Raw genomic sequence first — 20,121 nt, forward strand, 5'->3', positions numbered from 1 at the left:
GTTTTTCTGCTGATTTTTTGGCCTTAGAAATACCGAGCCCTCTTTTTTCTCTTTATATTCTGGAGGCCCTTGACAAGTTCTTTTTTTATCCTGTAAAAATCAGTATGACCTCCCCACAGAGGAAGAGATGAAGAGCTGTAGAACAGGTTACGGCCCTATCATGCTGCTGTTGGGGTCATCTAGCAAAGTGAAAACCTTTTTGATATTAAAATGTTTTTGTCAAATGCGAAACAGAAATATAAGAAAGAAAAATAGAGAAGCCAGCTTCATACTTCACAAGGAAACGTTAAAAACAAAAAAAATAGCGTCCATACATGCGTGTGTGAGATAGGAGTTTATTTTCTGCTTTATAGTTCATGTCTGTCAAATGAATTTGGTTTAAGTGTAGTCATGTCACAAGTGAAATTCAGAAATCAAGATGCCAAGGGTTGTCAGCCACTGGAATAGGCTGCCCAGGGAGGTGGTTGAGTCCCCATCCGTGGATGTGTTTAAGAAAAGGGTGGATGAACTGCTTAGGGACATGGTTTAATGGGGGGTTAGGGATGGTTGAACTGGATGATCTCTAAGGTCTTTTTCCAACCTAGAAATTCTATGATTCTATGCCATTAATTGTGCTTCATCAGTGAAATGTACTGTATGCAAATGAAATTGGGGCATGAATTTAAGCTCGCAGAAAGTAGTTAGCTGGAAGGAAATAAGATTGATTTCTGTATTTTATTTTTTTGTTTAAATGGTGAGCTTTTCACTGGCCACAAGAGATTAGCCCTGTTCTGTTTCTGTACCTTCCAAGCTTTGATTTCTCTGTCAGCAGTGCTCTCTCACACCATGCTCGGAGAGTGCATTTCGGCTCACTCACCTACTGGGAAGAGAAGGCAAGAACCACACCTTGCTCCACCATACCTGCTGTAAGCCTTTCCTAGAGATTTTCATCAAAAAGCAGATTTTTCCCATGGAAACATAAAGACTTGTGCTTCATGTTTTCTATCAGTAGCTTAACATCCATCCATCTCTTAGGATTGGAAAACAATTAGCTGAAAAACTAGAAAGAACCTATGGAGCTCATAGAAACTACGAATTGTGTATGTGTTGTGGGTTTTTTTTCCTAGTAGAGGATGATGGAGTGGGCTGTCAGAAGCCTTACCTCCCTTCCATGTCTTATCATTGGTGCTGTTTCTGAAAAAGACATTTTTTATTTCCTCCCCTCTGGGTCATAACAAGTTACAGCCAAAAAAACATGTGATGGTTGTAGTGGGGTGGTAGGGACAGTGAAGTAGGATTGGCAAGGTGTACTACAGGTTTGAAGAGTGGAGTAGAGGTTCAGTGGGCCAGACTGGGCACAGTCTAGACCCCAGTACAAAAGGGAAAGAGAGTGAAATAAATGAGAGAAATAAAAAGTTGAATTGTAGCAGTAAAAAGCAGGATTAGTGCAGGGGGAGACACTAAGCATGGGGGCAATGCGTTAAAGCAGAATTAGCAGGAGTAATGCAATTCAGGTTTAAATGTAGCTTTTTAAATGAGGAGCAGCAGGAATTATTGCAAATTATTCCTGAAGTACAGCAGGCACATGACTGTGGGTACCTCAAGACATGTTTAGCACATCCATGCTGGAGCACACGAACAGGACAAGTGGCTTGCAGTGGAGCTGCAGTAGTCTGGCAAGACAAGTTCTAGCTCCAGTGGAGTGAGCTGTCCTACCAGTTGTGTTTCTGCTCCTCCTGAATTAATTTTTTCTTAGGAGGCAGAATCCTAGAGCAGCCCATGGTTTGCTCATTGCATGAATGGCAGAAGAAATGCCCTTGGTGCCAGGTGCCAAGAGCCGCGGTTTGGTAAAACATGGGCCAGTTACAACGAGGTCCAAGAGAATAGACCTTCAGTTTTGCACAATCGCTGACTCACGGTTCCTTGAGATTTCTTGTCTTCAGCATTGCAAGAGAGCTGAAAAACAGCATAAAAAAACTTTTTGCAGTGATTTTTTTTTTACCTCCAGTGGATCCCAGGAGACTGGGACTGTTGTATAGGTATGTCACTCATCATCTAGAGTGGGAATTCCGTTGACTAGGAAGATAGGAATGTTTGAATAAGAAGTAGAGCACATTTCTAAAGCTTAATCACTAGCTTACTGGAAATACATTAGGCCAAATTTGACCTACAGTGCTTCTATTATGAAGACCAGCAGAAAATTGCAACTGTATAATTTGTGTACGCAGCTCGAGAAATACATACGTTCCAATAATTCATGTTCTTTGCATCAGCCCTTGTTTATCTCTCTCTGTGATACCTGTAGTCAACGCAGTATTTCTCATAGGCTCTGGTTTTGTCTTCTCTGCATCCTGCTTCTCAGTCTGCAACACCTACAAACTCAGCATCCAACCTCCCCACACACAGCTTTTCCCACGCTTGTTACCTAGTTGTTAAATCCCTCTGTGGTGCTCGAAGTTGAAGCTTTGAATAGATCCAGTTAGGAGTTCCTCATCACAGCTGACAAGTTTTATAAGACTCTTTATATGAAATTTTTTTTTTTAAACTGCTTAAGAAACTAATTTTGCATTTGCACTCCCCCTGATCCACGGTTTTGTGTGGATTTAGTGCCACTCCAACTAGGCTGTTTCTAGCATCTCAGGAAGCTTCTTTGAAGTTACCTGTGGTACCTCCATGGCACGCTACGGGCCAAGGGGTCTCTGCCACTCACCGGCAAGAATTTTCTCCAGAGTGTCAAACATCCATTTAGACTGGAACAACTTTTAACCTCTACCAAATTTGACTGGGTTCAAGCTGGTGACTTCAAGGCTGAAAGTGATGTCATTAGCAAATTCATGAAGAATCTGTCCTCCCCCAAAGCTACTAATATTTTACCAGGAAAATGGAAGCTGCGTCCTGAAAGCTAATTTATTAAATCGGGTTCTTACTAACACATAGGGTGAGCTTTCAGCTCTTTCATAGAAGAACATTGACTTTTCTGCCTTGCTCTGCCTATTCAAATGCATTCTGAGTGAGACATCTTCTCCTCAAAGCAGCTACTCCTACTAGCCAAGGAAACATTAAGACTGGTATAATAAAACATTCTAATAAGATGACTCCTACAGTTTTGCACTTTCCCTGGCCAATGCATCAGGGGATTTACAAATGGATGTACAAGCACAGAATCTGAGTCTACTCCCTTACTTAAAAATCTGCACCTTGAAGGATCCCTGAGCTTTACACCAAGTTCTAACTGCAGTGACCTTGGTGAATCTTAATTCCTTGTAAAATGGGTGACAGATAATTAGTGATTGGATTAATGGTGATGATGATTATTTTTTTCCTCCTCAAGGTGGGTTGTTGGTTAATAAAGATAGCAAAATGTTGGCAGCAGAAAGGGCAAATCCCAAAATCTGTGTTTTCTTACCTTTCCACTCGACTCCCACTGAGTATGTCCAGATTGCCTGGTAAACACAGCCTGGAGGCTGCCTTTAAAATCTGACCCACGTGCTCTGCTCTCGGTGGCCCTTTAAAATTCGGCACAAGGCATTGCCAGAATGGCTGTTTGGAAGAACCCAGTGTGCCCTGGCACACAGGACAGGGAGCACACCTCCACCTGCTCCCAGGCAGGCTGGTCGCTGCGGTAGCCTAGAGCTGGCTGCAAGGAATCATCAGGGTTCCTCCTGGAACCATAGGTTCCTATGGTTCCAAGGAACGATAGGTTCCTCCAACCATAGGTTGAAGGAGGAGCACGTCGTGTTTACGTCTGCTCCAGAAACCGGTGTTTTGCAAACGGTATAGACATCACCATTAGGCTATTGCATATGGGAAGAGTCTGTCTCTCCTCCACCATATGTGAATGTTGACTGAGATGTGTGACAGTCTTCACAGGTCTGGGAGATACTTTGGGTGATACGATGATGATGATCTCTGTTTCTGTTTAGCCCAAGCCTTGCTGTCTGCCTACAGATTGTTTCCTCTTTCTTTTTGCAGGCTTTTTAGTGCAATTTTAGAACAAGCAACCAAAGCAGATGGGGGGAATTCAATAGGAGGAAAAGGTGCCGGATTCGATGTTAAAGCACTGCGGGCTTTCCGAGTATTACGTCCGTTACGGCTGGTGTCTGGAGTTCCTAGTAAGTAACATCATTGTTTTTCTTTTATATTTGTCTGTGGTGGGGCATGGGGAAGGAGTAATGCGTGTAACAATTTTGGAGATGGAGCATGATGCAGATTATTTCTGGTATGTGTGGGAGGCCTTTTTTTCAAATTAATGTATTCGTGATAAATGTGATGTTAGTCAAAGGATGACCAAACCAGAGCTGAAGGGGAATGGAAGATTCACGGTATGCCCATCTGATTGTGCAGCCTTTGTAAACAAGGAAAGTGGGAGATCCAAGACTTTCATGATTTCAAGCAAAAAATCCTTTAAATAATTGTGAAGTCACAGTGCATTGTTATTATAAACACTTGCCCTTGATGGAAGTGCTGTATAGGTCATTTGTGTTGATTTTGGAGGGAGAGGAGCTTTTTCATTAAAATTGAATTTTCTTCTTTGCGTGTGATGTTCTGATCAAGAGTGCTGGGAACAATTTAGAACCAACAGGACACAGGGCAATGACACAGTCATGTTCTTTGTTAGTCTCATTTGCTTAAATTATGTGTAATGCCTCTGAGAAAGTCCTCAAGCAACTTTTGAAAGCCTAACATCCATTGTCTTATTTACAATGAAGGTATGAGGAACTGGAAGTCTGGTAATTCCATTGTGGAGGTGCAATATGGACATTATGGTGTGGGAGGATTGTATCATTGAGAGTTTGTTACCGATGAGACCTGTTGGCCTTTTGGAGAGGGGGTTAGCTGAAAGCTGTCGGTGTTTTTCATGCTTATGGCAATGAGAGATGTAGTTAGCAGGAAGGGAGTTAATCTTCGGAATAGCTGTGGAGAGAGCTTTGTTTATTTTTATTTGGGGAGCTTGCTAGTTGGATATCTTAAAGTACTTCTAACCTTAGTCATTCAAAAACCTTGAGTCAAGTTACCATAAACTGTGAGAAGAGCTTAAAAATCATGATTTATTTGTTAGGGGGGAAAAAAAATAAGTGTTAAGGTTCTTTTTCTTTGGCTTGTTTTCTGACCCACGAGGTTCTATTAGAGCCATGTTTTCTCCACAACCATAAAGGGGAGAAACTTTTTTAAATGAAAGATGAGAATCTCTGTGAAGCACTGATCAAAACAAAAAATACTGAGGCAAGTGACAGCGCTACTGTTTGGTCTCAGAAAAAGCCACGCTTGGTAACCTGGCTGCGAGGCCTTGGCTCATGCCCAACTTGGGGTTGGTTTGGGCATCAGCGGGTGAGTAGGAAACAATGATAAGTAAATGCTGTCTATTGGACATCTAAGGACCTTCCTCTCTGACACAGAACTGACATCTGCTGTTCACACCACATCTGTTAGGGTTTGCTGCAGCGGTGGTTTCTTGCAGATGATCGTGTACCATGCAATACCTTCAGTCCCAGCAGAATGCAGCTCTGCTTCTGACCAAGTCTGCCTCATGAAGCATGTTCTGTCTGGGGTCTTCAGTCTGCGCCAGCACCCACCTAATTCCTGGCTGTAAAATAATGGTTTATTGTTCTTTCCTAGTCCTCTGATCTCAGGCTTTCGGTGCTTTCTACTTGTGTTCACCCATCTGTGAACTGGGGTGTTCTTGGGGAGATGCTGCTTACGCTGAGACATGTTCTGAGAGTTGTTCTGACGTAGGCTGAGCTTATCTGTGCTTGTAGTTCTTGCTGTTTTGGAGAACAACACGTGTTCACCAAGGCAAAGGGGTTTTGTTCAAGTCTCTCAACCAGTGTTCTTAAGAGGACTAGAGGAAGCCAAATCTGACAGTTCATATCCATATGCACATATGATGTTGATCCCAGTGTAGACTATCTAATAGTCCATTTGTGAGTTTTCTCATCAAGAAAAGTATTTCATTTGCACCAGAACAGAGCCAGAGAGCCTGGTGCATGCTAACAAATGTTTGGTCTAGACAATGAAATGACAGTCTGCTGTGAAGCAGGCAAACCATCAACTTGACCTGACAGACATCCTCTATTAGTCTTTATGATTCAGACTAGGGACATGCTTGTTGAACCAGGCTTCTCTGGGGCTGATGTGGCTTTTAGGAAGCCTACTGAGGTCTGTAGCTAATATAGCCTCGATCTTCACTGGGCATTTTTTAATTGTGCATACGCCTGTTGATTAGCCTAGATAGATGTTATCACATCCTTGTGTATTAAAGCATGACTTTTCTTATGAAGCCTTTTAGATAAGATTGCCTCAGCCAACCATAAATAGTACATTACAGGATTACATTATTACATAATAAGTTTGTATAGAGGTTTAGAAGTCATAGAGTCATAGAATGGTTTGGGTTGGAAGGGACCTAAAAGATCATCCAGTTCCAACACCCCTGCCATGGGCAGGGACACCCTCCACTACACCAGGTTGCTCAAAGCCTCATCCAGCCTGACCTTGAACACTTCCAGGGATGGGGCAGCCACAGCTTCTCTGGGCAACCTGTTCCAGTGCCTCACCACCCTCAATGTAAAATTTCTTCCTTAGATCTAATTCAAATCTCTCCTTTTTCAGTTTAAAGTCATTGCCCCTTGTCTTATCACTACACACCCTTGTCCAAAGTCCCTCTCCAGCTTTCCTGTAGCCCCTTCAGGTACTGGAAGGCTGCTATAAGATCACCCCAGAGCCTTCTCTTCTCCAGGCTGAATGGCCCCAACTCTCTCAGCCTGTCTCCATAGCAGAGGTGCTTCAGCCCTCAGATCATCTTTGTGGCCCTCCTCTGGACTTGCTCCAGCAGCTCCGTGTCTGTCTTGTGTTGAGGACTCCAGAGCTGAGTGCAGTACTGCAGATAGGGTCTCATCAGAGCAGAGGGGCAGAAACCCCTCCCTCAACCTGCTGCCCGCGCTGCTTTGGATGCAGCCCAGGACATGGTTGACTTTCTGGGCTGCCAGCGCACATTGCCAGCTCATGTTGAGCTTCTCATCCGCCAGCACTCCCAAGTCGTCCTCCTCAGGGCTGCTCTCAATCCGTTCTCCACCCAGCCTGTACTTGTGCTTGGGATTGCCCCAACCCACGTGCAGGACCTTGCGCTTTGCCTTGTTGAACTTTGAGATTCTCACAGGCCCACCTCTCCAGCCTGTCAAGGTCCCTTTGGATGCCATCCCTTCCCTCCAGCATGTCCACAACACCACACAGTTGGTGTCATCAGCAAACTTGCTGAGGGTGCACTCGATCCCACTGTCCATGTCGCCGACAAAGATGTTAAACAGCACTGGTCCCAGTACTGACCCCTGAGGAACACCACTTGTCGCTGGTCTCCACTTGGACATTGAGCTGTTGACCCCAACTCTTTGAGTGCGACCATCCAGCCAATTCTTTATCCACTGAGTGGTCCATCCATCAAAGCCATGTCTCTCCAGTTTAGAGACAAGGACGTCCCATTCAAGTTTCATCCGTGAGACACAAACACCGGTGGGTGCGTTACCAACATTGCACTTGCCATGTTTTGCCGTTCATAAAGAAATGCCTTTTGCTTCCTTCCCCTTCCAAAATGTAGTAGACTTTTCCACTGTGAGGAGACAGCAAGCACAGGTTTTCCCTAAAATTACAGGAATGTAACATGCACTACAATTTCTTCTCACTTAACAGACTCCAAGTGTATGGAAGCAGCATCACATTAGTAAGAGAGAATCCTGTGGGTCATTGGCAGCCACCTTCTGCATGGAAAGCCCAACATCTGCTGCTTGGCTTGAGGTCCAGATCCAACTGCCACTATTTGTTAAAAAAAAAAAAAAGTACAAAGCACAATGATTCTTATAAACCAAATTTATGAAGCATGTGGTGAATTTTTGCATGCAAATCTTAGTCATCAGGATTGGGGTTTGGAAGTGAGGAGATTGGCTTGCAGCATGGAATAATTTTTTTTCTCAGTCAAAAGGAGTTTGCGTGGATTTTTTTTCTCTCTGGCTTAATCCACAGGAAATAATCCAATTTAAGAGGGACATCTTTTGGTTTTAAGCCTGAGCATTTAAAGACCTGTTTCAGAATATAGTTTCCACTAAGTGTGATTAGAAGTAGGAGAAAAGCATATGAGTTGCCCTCTAGAGTAAATTGTTAGTGTCTGCATTTTGCAGATGGAGAAACTGATGCAAAAGTTCAAGGTTTAACACTTTTAGAAGTGGCTTCTACTTCTGTATTTCTTATTGGCTACTGGTGCTAGACACCTGGTTCATTGTGGGTTTCTGAAAGCTTCAGATAGATGGATAGAGGATGTTAGCCTCAGAGCTGAGAATCCAAGTCCCATCCATGCGTAGTTCCTGGGACTTGCCAGAAAACGTCTCAACGAAGACTTGAGGGACTGTCCAGCGCAGGAAGAGGTTCATCTGCAAGCAAAGTCGATTCACCAGCAGGCAGACAAGCAAAGGTGTCTTTGACAATCTGTTAGGATTGAACGGTCCCAGATCCCGAATTACTTTAGTACTTCCTAAAATCAAAAGGGTTTGAGGTCATTCATTCAACAAAGCCTGAAGACTACACCTGGATAACTGTTGTGGACACATAAATATTTCATAATCTTTAAGAGAACAGATGATACTTTTATTTTGTGTGGTTCTATGGACATTCACAAGACCACTTGATATAAGGAAGGAGATAGACGTTTTGCTTAAAAGATGAGACAAACGTTTTTTACCCATGTCATAAAAACAAATGTAGGATCACAGGAGCAGCTTTCAAAGACACTGACCTTAATGTCTTCAGGGTTCCCATTGCACATTCAAAAATTGGTATTGTTATTTACGCATTTCCAAGCAGTGTAAAAGGGGTTGATTTGATTTAAACAAAAACAAACAAAAGTAGTTTGAGTTCATCTCTTGAAAACTTTTTTTGGAGTGAGAAGTAGTTTTTGTTGTGACTGTGTGAGGTGCATGGCAGAGCAGTAGATTAGATACTTCCCACAGCTCTCATCCTAGTGCTGATAGCTGCTTTTTTAACAAAATAAAATTTAAAAGGGATAACTAAGCAAATGCTTTTTTTTTAAATTTCTAATTTTTTTTAAAGTCGTACTGCTTCTGCAGAAATGATCCACTCCCAGTCTGTTTAGCCTGGCATTAACTTGTAAATCAATGGTGAATATTTTCAAGAGTACATGGATAATTTAGGTTTCCTAGTGGTAAGTCACGTCCAAAAATTAGACAGAAGCACTTTGTCATTGATACGCAGGCCAGACTTCGCTATTCAACTCTTCTGTTACAGTTTCTGTAGTCCATACTTTAGTTCAATTGCTGAATTCACTTTACTGTGTGTGCCAAAGGAGTCTCCTTGTAAAAAAAACCTCCACATGTGTTAGAGCACCCATCTTAATGTGGTGTTGAGATCAATATGTAGGTGTGAAAAGGAAAACATAAGTAAACAAGTGCAAAATCGGCATGTATCCCAAACTTAATCGTGTTAGTGTCTTGGAAACCATTACCCAGTATCTCCTTTGGCAAGGGCAAAGCATCACAAAGCTTTCTAGGGATAGAACCAAGGTAGCCTCTTTGTGTTGAGTTTTCTGTTGATTACTCTTCTATCTCCGTTTTACATTATTAAATATTTTAAAACTTGTTTTAAACATTTTGTGCTTGAGGAGGGCAAAAAGAAGCATCCAATTCGGCGATAAAGCATGATCCAATTAAAAAAGAAAATCATTCCTGACTATTGGAAAGGGCAATCAATTATTCCTACGCATGCTAACTCATGCCCATTTAACTTGCCAAATTCCATTTCTATCACCTTTATTCATGCTGCTCAGTTATACCACCTCATACATTCTGTTCATCCTCTTTATGTTGTACTTTGTCATGTAACTACATAGCTGTCACTAGTTATTGCCTGATATTTGCCCAAGCTCACTTATAAGGTCTTCTAGATAACTTGAAAGCCATGCAGTTTCAGTAGATGTTGTGCTCCTTACTTGTATTTTCAATGGGATCCTCTGCTGACCACCCAGCTTTATGCGGGCAGAAGGCCATGATATCCTTACCAAAGCTAGAGAGAAAACTTGACTGTTCCATGAGAACAAAAACTTGCCATCTTTTTTCTTTCTTCTTTTTAAAAAAAGAGCCACAAAAAGCTAATCCTGTGATGTGTTCAGGCTTCACTGGAGTGTCCTAGCAGGAGAGAGTTACTCAAAGGCAATGTAGGCAGGTCTGTAGCACCCATACTTACCTGGTCTACTGGAGATGCAACAATTGCTTGGCTGAGAAACAGGGTATGAGCAAGAGAACCTGATCCACACCCTCCTCATGACAGTGCAATGTCTTTCTGTCAGTGAAACAACAGTGTGTAACTGGCTGAGTATGTTTTTTAATTAAAATGAAACAAGACCAGAATTTTTGTGCATTAATGCCTAGGGATGACTACCTTTATATATATTTAAATAAGTAACTAGAGCAACTAATTTTTCGGAATGGTACTGCTGTTGAAGTCCACGATTGCTCTGAGTTCATATGAAAATGGGGCACATTCAGACTAGGTGAATAAAAAATTTAGACATTTTTAGATTTCGGTCTGTCTCCTTAGAATTAGTCCTCTTTTGCCCTGAAATCTCTTCTCCATTAAAATTTACAATGCTTTCTCAGTCCCAGCAATGTTCTCTACCTCATATGCATTGCAGTATTTTCTCATTGCCACACTCTCTTTCCATTCGTATCCCAAAGTCTCCGGCATTAATCAGATTATTTCTCTGAACTTTGTAGTATGTAGGGAAGTATCCTGTCTTTACTTGCAGTGTCCTGATAGATCTGAGCCATTCAAGTGTGTAGATATGATGCCACGTTCACCACATACAGCGATGAAGATGAGAAGTATAAAATGCCCCCGAGGGCTCTATGAGAAGAGTAATGAATGAGGGAATTTTGCCCGTTTGAGAGACGCTGGATTGGCAAAGCCATCAGCCATCCAGCTGGATTTTTTTATTAATTTGCCATATTGTTGCAGGTGGGCCAAGCAAGGAAATCCCAGGGGTGATAGGATTGGACTTTTTTCTTTCTAGGTTTTGTCTGTGTGGGACACTGCCTGAATACATTGTACGTGCTAAATTATGGTCAGTTTTTTGAGAGAAGTAAGAGAGAAAGGCTTTCAAATGCTTACACGGTGTTTAGGCTGTAGTCCACATTATCCAGTGAAGATTGCTCTTAACTATAGGACTGGCGATACTTCTTTGTTTTTTCTCCTTTTTTAAGGAATGTGATTTAATCTAATGATTTCAAATCATAGGGGAATTCTGTCTGTATGATCGTGTAATTCAGAGATACCCCCTCACTGGAAGAAAAATCAGGGGACTTCTACAGCAAAATTTAGAGTAACTCCTAGAGTTTCAGCCAGTAGGGACATGCCAGGCTCACCGTGGCAATCCTCCTAACGTAAGACTAAGCAACTCCTCTATCTCATGTTTGATTCCAAGACTGAATTTGCTCTTGAATGATTTATAAGAAGTGAGGGTTTGATGCTTGTTGCCTATCAGAAGGCCTCTTAGTGCTGTGAGCTAGAAACTGGTACTGTATGAAAGACTTGTCTTCAGCTAGACCTGATTTGGAGGTAGAGACCCTGACCGGGGGGAACAGACGTAACATTTTCTCTCTTGTGTAATCTGTGTAAAGTTGAATTTGTCTAGAGGCCAAACTGAATTCAGGTGTGATGGAAGCATCCTCAAAGCCACTCTGTCCCGCGTGCGGAGAAGACTAGGGCAGTAAATAAGGATCAAGCACTGTGAAGAGAGCTCAGTTCCTGCTGCAGGCACGCTGCTCCTCAAACCATATGTTCTGCCTGTACTGCATAAAGAATAGAGCATGAAATGGTGATTTTGAACTTCCCTCAAATGCCCTCTCCCAGGAGAAATCCACTCTTGTCATTTGTAGCATCATGTCAACTTAGGTGTACCAAACCACTTCACCGGAGGGTGAGGATGGGACCTAGAGCAACTCTACACGTTGTTAGTTCTTTCTGTATCTCAGTGAGCAGTGGTGTCATTTGTCTTATTCCACCTCCAGCACCTGACTCTCTGGTCCATGGTTGCCCTCCTGCTTGGGCTTGCGATGCCCTTCCCAGCCGCTGAGACAGCCCAGCTCAATCTATTGCAATGATTCCATTTTGCAGCCATTGAAGTAAACAGACTCAATGCAGTTATTTGTCTTGCACTTGAGATTTATTTTTTTTTTTTTAGTGCACAATCGAAATTTTCAACTGCGTTTTCTCATTGTTTTCTGCACAGCCCAAGAAAATTAACACCGTTTTATATAATCGAGGAAATAATGTAGCTGGGGTAACAAACACAGAGAATTCAAGAAATCTCAAATGACATCTCTTTTGTGAACCATGCATTTTTGGAATATGGTAAAGAAATGCTCCATCCCTGGAGACGTTCAAGGCCAGGTTGGACGAGGCCCTAAGCAACCTGATCTAGTTGGAGATATCCCTGTTCCTTGCAGGGGGGTTGGACTAGATGACCTTTGAAGGTCCCTTCCAGCCCTAACCATTCTATGATTCTATGAAATGTCAGCTTTTGCTTGTTTCTATATGTTGAATAGCACATATTAAGTCTTAAGTTTTAAGCAAATACTAACTAGCAGTCAGGAAGACAATTTTTTTTTTTTTAAATATACGTGCTTCTGGCAAAGCATATTTGACAGTCATCTGTTTTGCACATGGTTTATGTTTATACACTGTTACTGGTGGAGCTAGGGGCTTAAATTTACCCTCCTGATGCATGTGAGGTTACGGTGTAAACAGCATACCAGTGGAGAATTCTGGCTTGCCTTCAATTTGAGGAGATAGGAGAAGTGGTCTGATCAAAGCTTCCAAAGTGTGAAAGGCTTGTGTGTAGGTACAAAAGAGTAGAATAAGCTGGAGGAGACAATATACTTGGCAGCTTACTACTGTCCAACCTATGTGCAAACAGAGGGAATTGGTGCAAATACATTTGGGCAAAATTTGACTTCCACATCTCAGTTCTGCCTTAAACTTTGTTGTTGCATTTAATAATGTCAGCTTTTGCCAAGTCTGGTTCCTTTCTTTTCTCTTGGGCTCTAAAGGCTGTAGGAAACGTGCTCTCAAGCAGATTTCTTACGTTCTCCTACATTCTTGAACAAGACTTCAAAACCATCTGTACCGTCTCTCCAGCACATACAGCACCGTGTGAGGACAAGTTGCACCACCTTTCTCATGTCCCTGCCTAGCTGTTTCTAATCTCAAGCGGCCAATTTGTTGCTTTCATTACAAATGGGAAGGGAGTGGAGGAAAAAAAGGAGAGAACAGACTGAACCAAATGTCCTCGTTAAGCTTATTTCTTCATAGTTAACTTTAAACTTGCAAACATGTGCCCTTAACTATGTTTTAAGTCCTTTATTTACTTAGGTCACTGTTACTCAGGGGAGTAATTTGATTCCAGTGTAGCAACTCCCATAGGCAGAGATCATTCCTGGGAGCAGGACGTACACAAACGGGACCTTGAGCGGTACAACCTGTAGAATGATGTCATTTATAGTGGAAGAGGTTAACTCGGTGCAGCAAAAAGAATATTACTCGCAGAGTCACAGAACTCTTGTTGCAATAAAGATTTCTCTCATATTTAAGGAACGCCAATGAAAACAGGGAAATATTTATTATTTGGTCTTGGCTATGGAGCTCTTTTAAAAATAGCACTAACTATGAATGTACCCAATAACTGTGTCAGCCTTTATCCTACCAATTACTGAGCGTGTCGGCATGATTATTCAACGTGTCTTCACCAAAAAATCCCAACACTGTAACGTGGGACCGCATCAGGGTGTAGGCAGTCCCTTCCAAATGAAGAAAATAAAGCCCACGCCGACATCAAAGAACAGACGTGGAGATAGTCAAAAAATCCTGGCTTGTCTTAGTAAGAGGTTTTTTCAGAAGTGCTCTGGGTGGATTAGACTTTCTTTCTAGCACCTTTTAGTCATTCTTCAAGTAATGCCCAGAGTTCTCATTCAGAATGGGCATAGAGCATGGCTCTGAAAGAGAGCCCATGCCATCAAGATGCTTGCCCTAAAGCATCTGAAAATCTGCGAATGCCATCTGTTGTCTCCTGAGAACAGTTTGCATTGTTGTTTAGATATGCTTTTGTCTGGACCGTAAAGGAGCAGAAGTATACATACAGATTGTAGCTAACTGGTATCAGCAGGAGTGTGTCGAGTTCCCAGTTGCTCACTTGTAATTGTTGTCTCCATGACGGGTGAGGGAAGCTATTGCTGTTCCAGATCAAAATAGTAAGGATATGATCTGCTCTGCTTTCTTCTTACATTCTCTCCCAGATGACATCTCTACTGCATCCGATGTCATCCCAACCTTTCATCAAATATAATTTCATGCTTTGATTCCTAATTGGCTAAGTTTTGCATTGCTTATTAACTTCAGACCTTCTAAGGAATGATTTGAAGTCCTTTGTTCTAAAGTGAATGTACATCTGTTAGTTTGTTACTGAACTGTTGGGACTTTTTAACACGCCTGAATCTTTCTCATCCTCTTGAAGAGGTGATTAACACACTGGGTATCGTTTGTCTTGGAAGTGGGACACGAGATTGTTCACAGAAGAGTGTTTTGCACAGGACACAGAGTGGCACATGAATGCTTTCTGACTCTGGCATCACTAGAATTAATTCTGTTTGTCCCAACCTTCCAAAAGCATTGTTGGATGCCTGTGGTCATTGTTATGATTTTCACAAAACGTTGTCGAAATATTAACAAAGCACAGAGCAGCGAACCAGTCAGTTCTCTCAACCAGTGAATACATTTTCACTCTCTTGTTTTGTCTCCAAATAAATTATTTTTCTAAGTGATGACCTAAATTTGTAATATTGCATCTTGGACAAGCGCTATAGGAGGAAAAAAAGACAAAGCACTGAAAAAAAGACAGTCCAACTGAGAGGAGGCAAATCTGAGGAAATTTATTTTAAAATTTCAGTGGCTTCATAAATCTATTGGAGACCTTCCCTCTTCTCTTCAATCTAGCTTTTCCAAAATCAGTTACTGTCTTCTGAACTACGTCGGCTTGACGTGACTCTGCTCGTTGAGAACACGGGACTATTGGCTGGTAGGAACAACTAACAAACTTCTCTATGCTCACTGATGTTCACTGATGGAACAAATAATTCGTTGTGATCGTGGGGAAGTATTTACCAAAGGCAAACTACAGCCCACCTAATCTGCCCAGTCTCTTAACGTTTTACCAAAGTTTTCATTCTGCCGGGGAAAAGGGAAGGAGATCAGACATCTTTCTTAGAATCTCATTTTTTCCCAGAAGCAAATCCAATTCTCATTTAACACATGTAACAATAACCTATCCCATATGTGTTTTGCCCTTTGTTGCAACTGTTTCTTCTGAGTTGTCTGGATAGCTGTGCCTCTTATTTTTTCAGTTTTAGATTATCTTCTCCGGGTTTGCCCTGCCACATCAATCACAATTCAGAAAACATCTGCTAGCCCTCTGCGAAGAATCTTTTTTTTTATTCCAACTTCAGTAATGCTAAAGCTGCTGAACATTTTACATCAGAAGCATTTTTGACAGAAAGTAGCTCATGGAATCAAAGAAATAGAAAAAAATATAAAAATTCTATTTTTGTCACTTTTTTCATAATGCTTACACAATTTTTTTCTTTAGGAGTGGAAAGATCTGTAGAAATTCACTTTCATCATCACATTACAAAACCTCCTCTCTAAATTTTCTTCAGGCATCTCATCTTTTCAATCAGACATGGTTCTTGCAGAGGACTCCCCTTTTTGAAGGCAGTAGTACACACCTGGTGTGACAACTGGGACGTAGCAAATGCTTCCATATATCTTGGAAGTATAATCTGTTGGTTTGTTTTCTTCATATTTATGTTACTAAACTAGAAGCCTAGCTGACATTTCTGCCTTGTTTTGCATTGGCCGTTGGGTTTAGTGATTCTTTCTGCAATAACTGCTGTACCTCGTTGTGCAATTGGCATTTTCTCATGAGTTTTTCTGCACGTTGGTTTTTAATGTGTATTGGAAGTTAATGAAAGATAAGGTTCCTTTTAATCAGGTTTGATATCTTGGTTAGAAATCACACTATGTCGGTGTGTCCATACACACATGCTTTACAAAGGCTGATTTTAAATCTAGTCGTTGTGGTGTTTAGCATAAACAGCATCCAATGAAAGAATTTAGGGTTGAGTCTCACCCTTGCTCTCATAATATAGGTGAAAATTTGAACTCAAGCTTTAGCTCATCTTTTGCTTTTCACGTTTGAGTGTTGAGATCATTGTTTCACTTAAAAAATTTACTTTGGAGGGGGTCAAAGTCCACTCAGATTTGTATTTGTAGATTTTTATATCTGTAAGGAGTTTAATTTAGCTGTTTAGTTTGCAGCAGGAGAACCTTATGATTCCCTCCTGACAACCTCTTTTAAATAAAAGGAAATGCAAAAGAAATAAGTGTTTAGTTCCAATGCATTCCAGCAATAAAATGACAGTCTGTACAAGAATCTTTTGAATTGTGCAAGTCATAAAGAAAGTTATAAAGAAAGTAAATATCAATAAAGAACCATTCTTTCATCTGATAAATACATCTTTGTGAAAACTGCAACCATTAATTTTTCTGTCCAAACATCCTGGAGTTACCTAGTGAGCTAAAGGAGGTTTTGCTGCTCATATCAGAAGGCAATTTTTTCCTCCAAAGCTATTTTATTTTCTGATGCCTGCAAGCAGAATTTTAAGTCTAATCAGATTTACAAAAATCAAAAGCAACAGTCTTACTAATGTGGGAAAGGAAAAAAAGCTGGAATTTTAGGTGTTCTGAGATGGGACTTAACCACTGAATAGGTGAGTCCCTAAATCCAACCTCTCTTCTTAAAGCTAAGAGGCAAAGTTGTTCAAATTTGTCTCACTCCGTCTTTTCAAGGATTTTGGCATTGTACCATAAATTTTCATTAACAGCATTTTTAGTAGTTTGAAAAGAGAAGACAAATCCCACGTGTGCATCAAACCAGTAACACAGCAGTGATCACACATCGTGTGATTTGCCTAAATTCTTTCATAATCTCATCAGGTAACTTTCTATTTTTAGGTTCTCAAAAGTATTCCTGAAAACCCTATATGACTACGATTTTGCAAACGTCATCCTATGTCTCTCCAGAGCTTAGTCCCAACTATGCCTACTAAAAACTATCCAAAGTTAAGAGGTGGTGTGAGTTTTCTTCTCCAGGGCCATATAGTCTGTGTTTTTCAGAAATGATGCTGCACTTTTATGTAGGTGGCCATCTAAAGAGAGAGTTTTAGGGTTTATCCAGTATTTGGTTGCACTTTTTCTATCATGAGAAGGCAAAACTTAGTGTAGCTCATGGTATGCCAGTTATGAAGTGTTTAACTTCCAAGATCTGTTTTTGTCGCCGATATATTTTTCTCCAAGTTCCACAAGATCGTGATATTATCATCCCTGGCTGCACTTTTACATTTGCAGGATCCCTGTTATCATTTGTTACCTTGCTAGCTTTTACCTTTTCTAAACCTGTTCACAAGTGATAAGTTAGAGCATCAGAAGGAGGAGCTCAGGCAACTAAAAGACTCTTTATTATTTATTTATATTTATCATTAAATTTGTTATTTGTAAGACAGAAAGGATTATTTAGCAATGAGCAAAAGGGGCTAATGTCCACTTACCTGGGGAGCTACGAGAATAAACAGTTACAAACAACGCTGCTCATTGACCCTGAGATTTTGGCAACTTTACCAAGGCATTTGTAGCTCCACGCTCACTAGTCCTCCAAACACTCGCTATTGAGACCCGAGTTCTCTGAGCCCACTTCTGTTACCGTGATGCTTTAGCAGTTGCAGATGTCCATAGTTCCTTGTTTCAAAAAATACATCCTTAGGACACAGTAGTGTGTAGTAATTCCTCGGAGCTGCATGCAGACAGCGTTTGGTGTTCCAAAACAAAAGCTCTTTCATCCTTATCTCAGTTCAGAGGTTACTTAACTATTGGTTTGGGTTTTTTTATGCTTGCTTGACCAGACTACCAGCATTACAGCATTTTGACACAATCCTATACAAGTTTTCTGACTGTGGCACAGTACTAAACCAAAATTTGCACCTATACTGGAGCTTGAAAGATTATTCTCTAACACAGCTGTGCTTGAGCAAGAAATCTAAAAAGTGGAAGTGTAACAGATCGTTTCACTGAGAACTGGTGCAGTCTTCTGGCCAGACTGTCTTTGGTTTTGCATAGCTGTGCAGGAAGAGGGCAAATTAAAGTTCTCCCTCTTTGTCATCCCTCACAGTGATTAAGTATAAACAAGACTTTTACAATGAGCCCAAGAATAGTTTTCTCGGAGTCCATGGTCCTCTCGTCAGCAGAAAATCAAAACAAGACAAAGGGCAATGGCTTTAAACTGAAAGAGGGGAGATTTAGATTAGATCTAAGGAAGAAATTCTTCCCTCTGAGGGTGCTGAGGCACTGGAACAGGTTGCCCAGAGAAGTTGTGGCTGCCCCATCCCTGGAAGTGTTCAAGGCCAGGTTGGATGAGGCTTTGAGCAACCTGGTGTAGTGGAGGGTGTCCCTGCCCCATGGCAGGGGGGTTGGAACTAGGTGATCTTTGAGGTCCCTTCTAACCCAAACCATTCTATGATTCTGTTTCCTGGGAAAGGGTGACAGCTGATCCTTGCTGGCCTAGGAACTTCCAGGGCTCTGGAATGCCCTTTAGCTGCTGTACTTTCAGCTCATCTAAAGAATCCGTGTCCGGCAGTGAATACTTGACCTTCTCCTCCCCCCTCTCAGCATAAGACTACTCTACAGTGCACTGTGAGGCTGTTTTGAACAAGGAGCAAAGTTAACTTACTGAAATTCATTTGTGGTTTTGATCAAAACGGTCTTTTTTCTGTAACGTGCAGTTTTCAATATGCAGTTAGCTGCTGCTTCTCTCTCCATGCTCCTTCTCTATACACAGGTAGCTTCATGGGAGGGGACACTACACCTTTTTTTTTTCTTCCATATTGAAAGTCTGTAGATCTTGTCTGGACCTCATCTTCAGCTGCTTTGAGCTAGGTTTAAATGGCTGGAGAACAAAGTTGAGCTTGTAGGAGCTTTCCAATGAGTTGGGACTGGAAAGATGAGCAAGATCCTTCTGATCAGCAAGCAACTTGACAAGAAAGTGAACACTTACATACTTTGAACAAAAAACTAATAAAAAATTATAAAGCAACCAAGGAGGGGAGAGGGATGCTTCTGTGAGTGGTAGCAGAGGTTTCTTCCAGAAGAGAGGCAAAGAGCCTAAATCAGTGCTTAGATTTATCCAACCGTCTTCCTCAGGCACCCAAAAGCTGGGGCTGTGTGGCCACCATGCTGAGGGCAAGCTGTATTGTCTGTCTGGCTAGGTTAGGTCGCCCTGACAAGCAGAGGGTTCTGAAGATGAGTTGCTTTCCAAGAGAAAAGGAACCAGGAGGAAGAGCTGAGTTTTGGTGTGGCTTTTGTTTTTGTTCTTCTATTCCTTTCTGACCTCAAAAGATAAGGCAAGGGCAGAGACTTAACAAATATAAAACTTGTGTTTGTGTACACATGCCCATGTATATGAATCTCTCTTTATATGTGTGTATTTCAGTTTGAAAAGTCAATGAAAACATGGTTTGAAAACAGAGGAATGAGAATGTTGGGAGCAGATGCTAAAACTTTCTATTTATTCCGACACATGGGTTTGAATTGTATGTTCATATATGTTTCAGTGGCATTACCTGCTCCAAAATAGGCACTGTTCAGCATGAAAAGTGTCTTTCCTAGTTTTTCTTTCTTTTTTTTCAGCTAATTTTCTGTCCTGAGTCATGTCTTTCCTTCTTATTCCAAGACCTTCTCTATTATTCTTGAAATAGAAATGACATCTGCAGCCCCAAGAGCGCTGCACTACACCCACAGAATTTGCTTTATCTAGCACTCTGCCACTAATATTTGGAGACTCCAGAAAGACAGTAAAAGACTACCTCCCCAAATTGTTACTGTACACCTGTCCTTAACTGAACTGTGTCATTAGAGTTCCCTTTGCAACACCGGTGAAGCAAGTCCTCAATGTTTTCCCTCACAAATCATTGCAGACGGACTTAT

General features: G+C 41.4%; 1 protein-coding gene across 2 annotated transcripts in view; it reads left to right on the forward strand.

Annotated features, from left to right (window-relative positions):
- The window catches only part of CACNA1C (calcium voltage-gated channel subunit alpha1 C), a 493,329-nt gene that overhangs the window by 299,685 nt on the left and 173,523 nt on the right, over positions 1 to 20,121 (forward strand). For both annotated transcript variants that reach the window (XM_086610632.1, XM_086610633.1), the window contains exon 5: positions 3,952 to 4,091. In XM_086610632.1, coding sequence (XP_086466758.1) covers positions 3,952 to 4,091 — 140 coding nt within the window. The remainder of the gene's footprint in view (positions 1 to 3,951; positions 4,092 to 20,121) is intronic.

Source organism: Tauraco erythrolophus, chromosome 4, assembly GCF_009769465.1.
Source record: "Tauraco erythrolophus isolate bTauEry1 chromosome 4, bTauEry1.pri, whole genome shotgun sequence".
NCBI lineage: Eukaryota > Metazoa > Chordata > Aves > Musophagiformes > Musophagidae > Tauraco > Tauraco erythrolophus.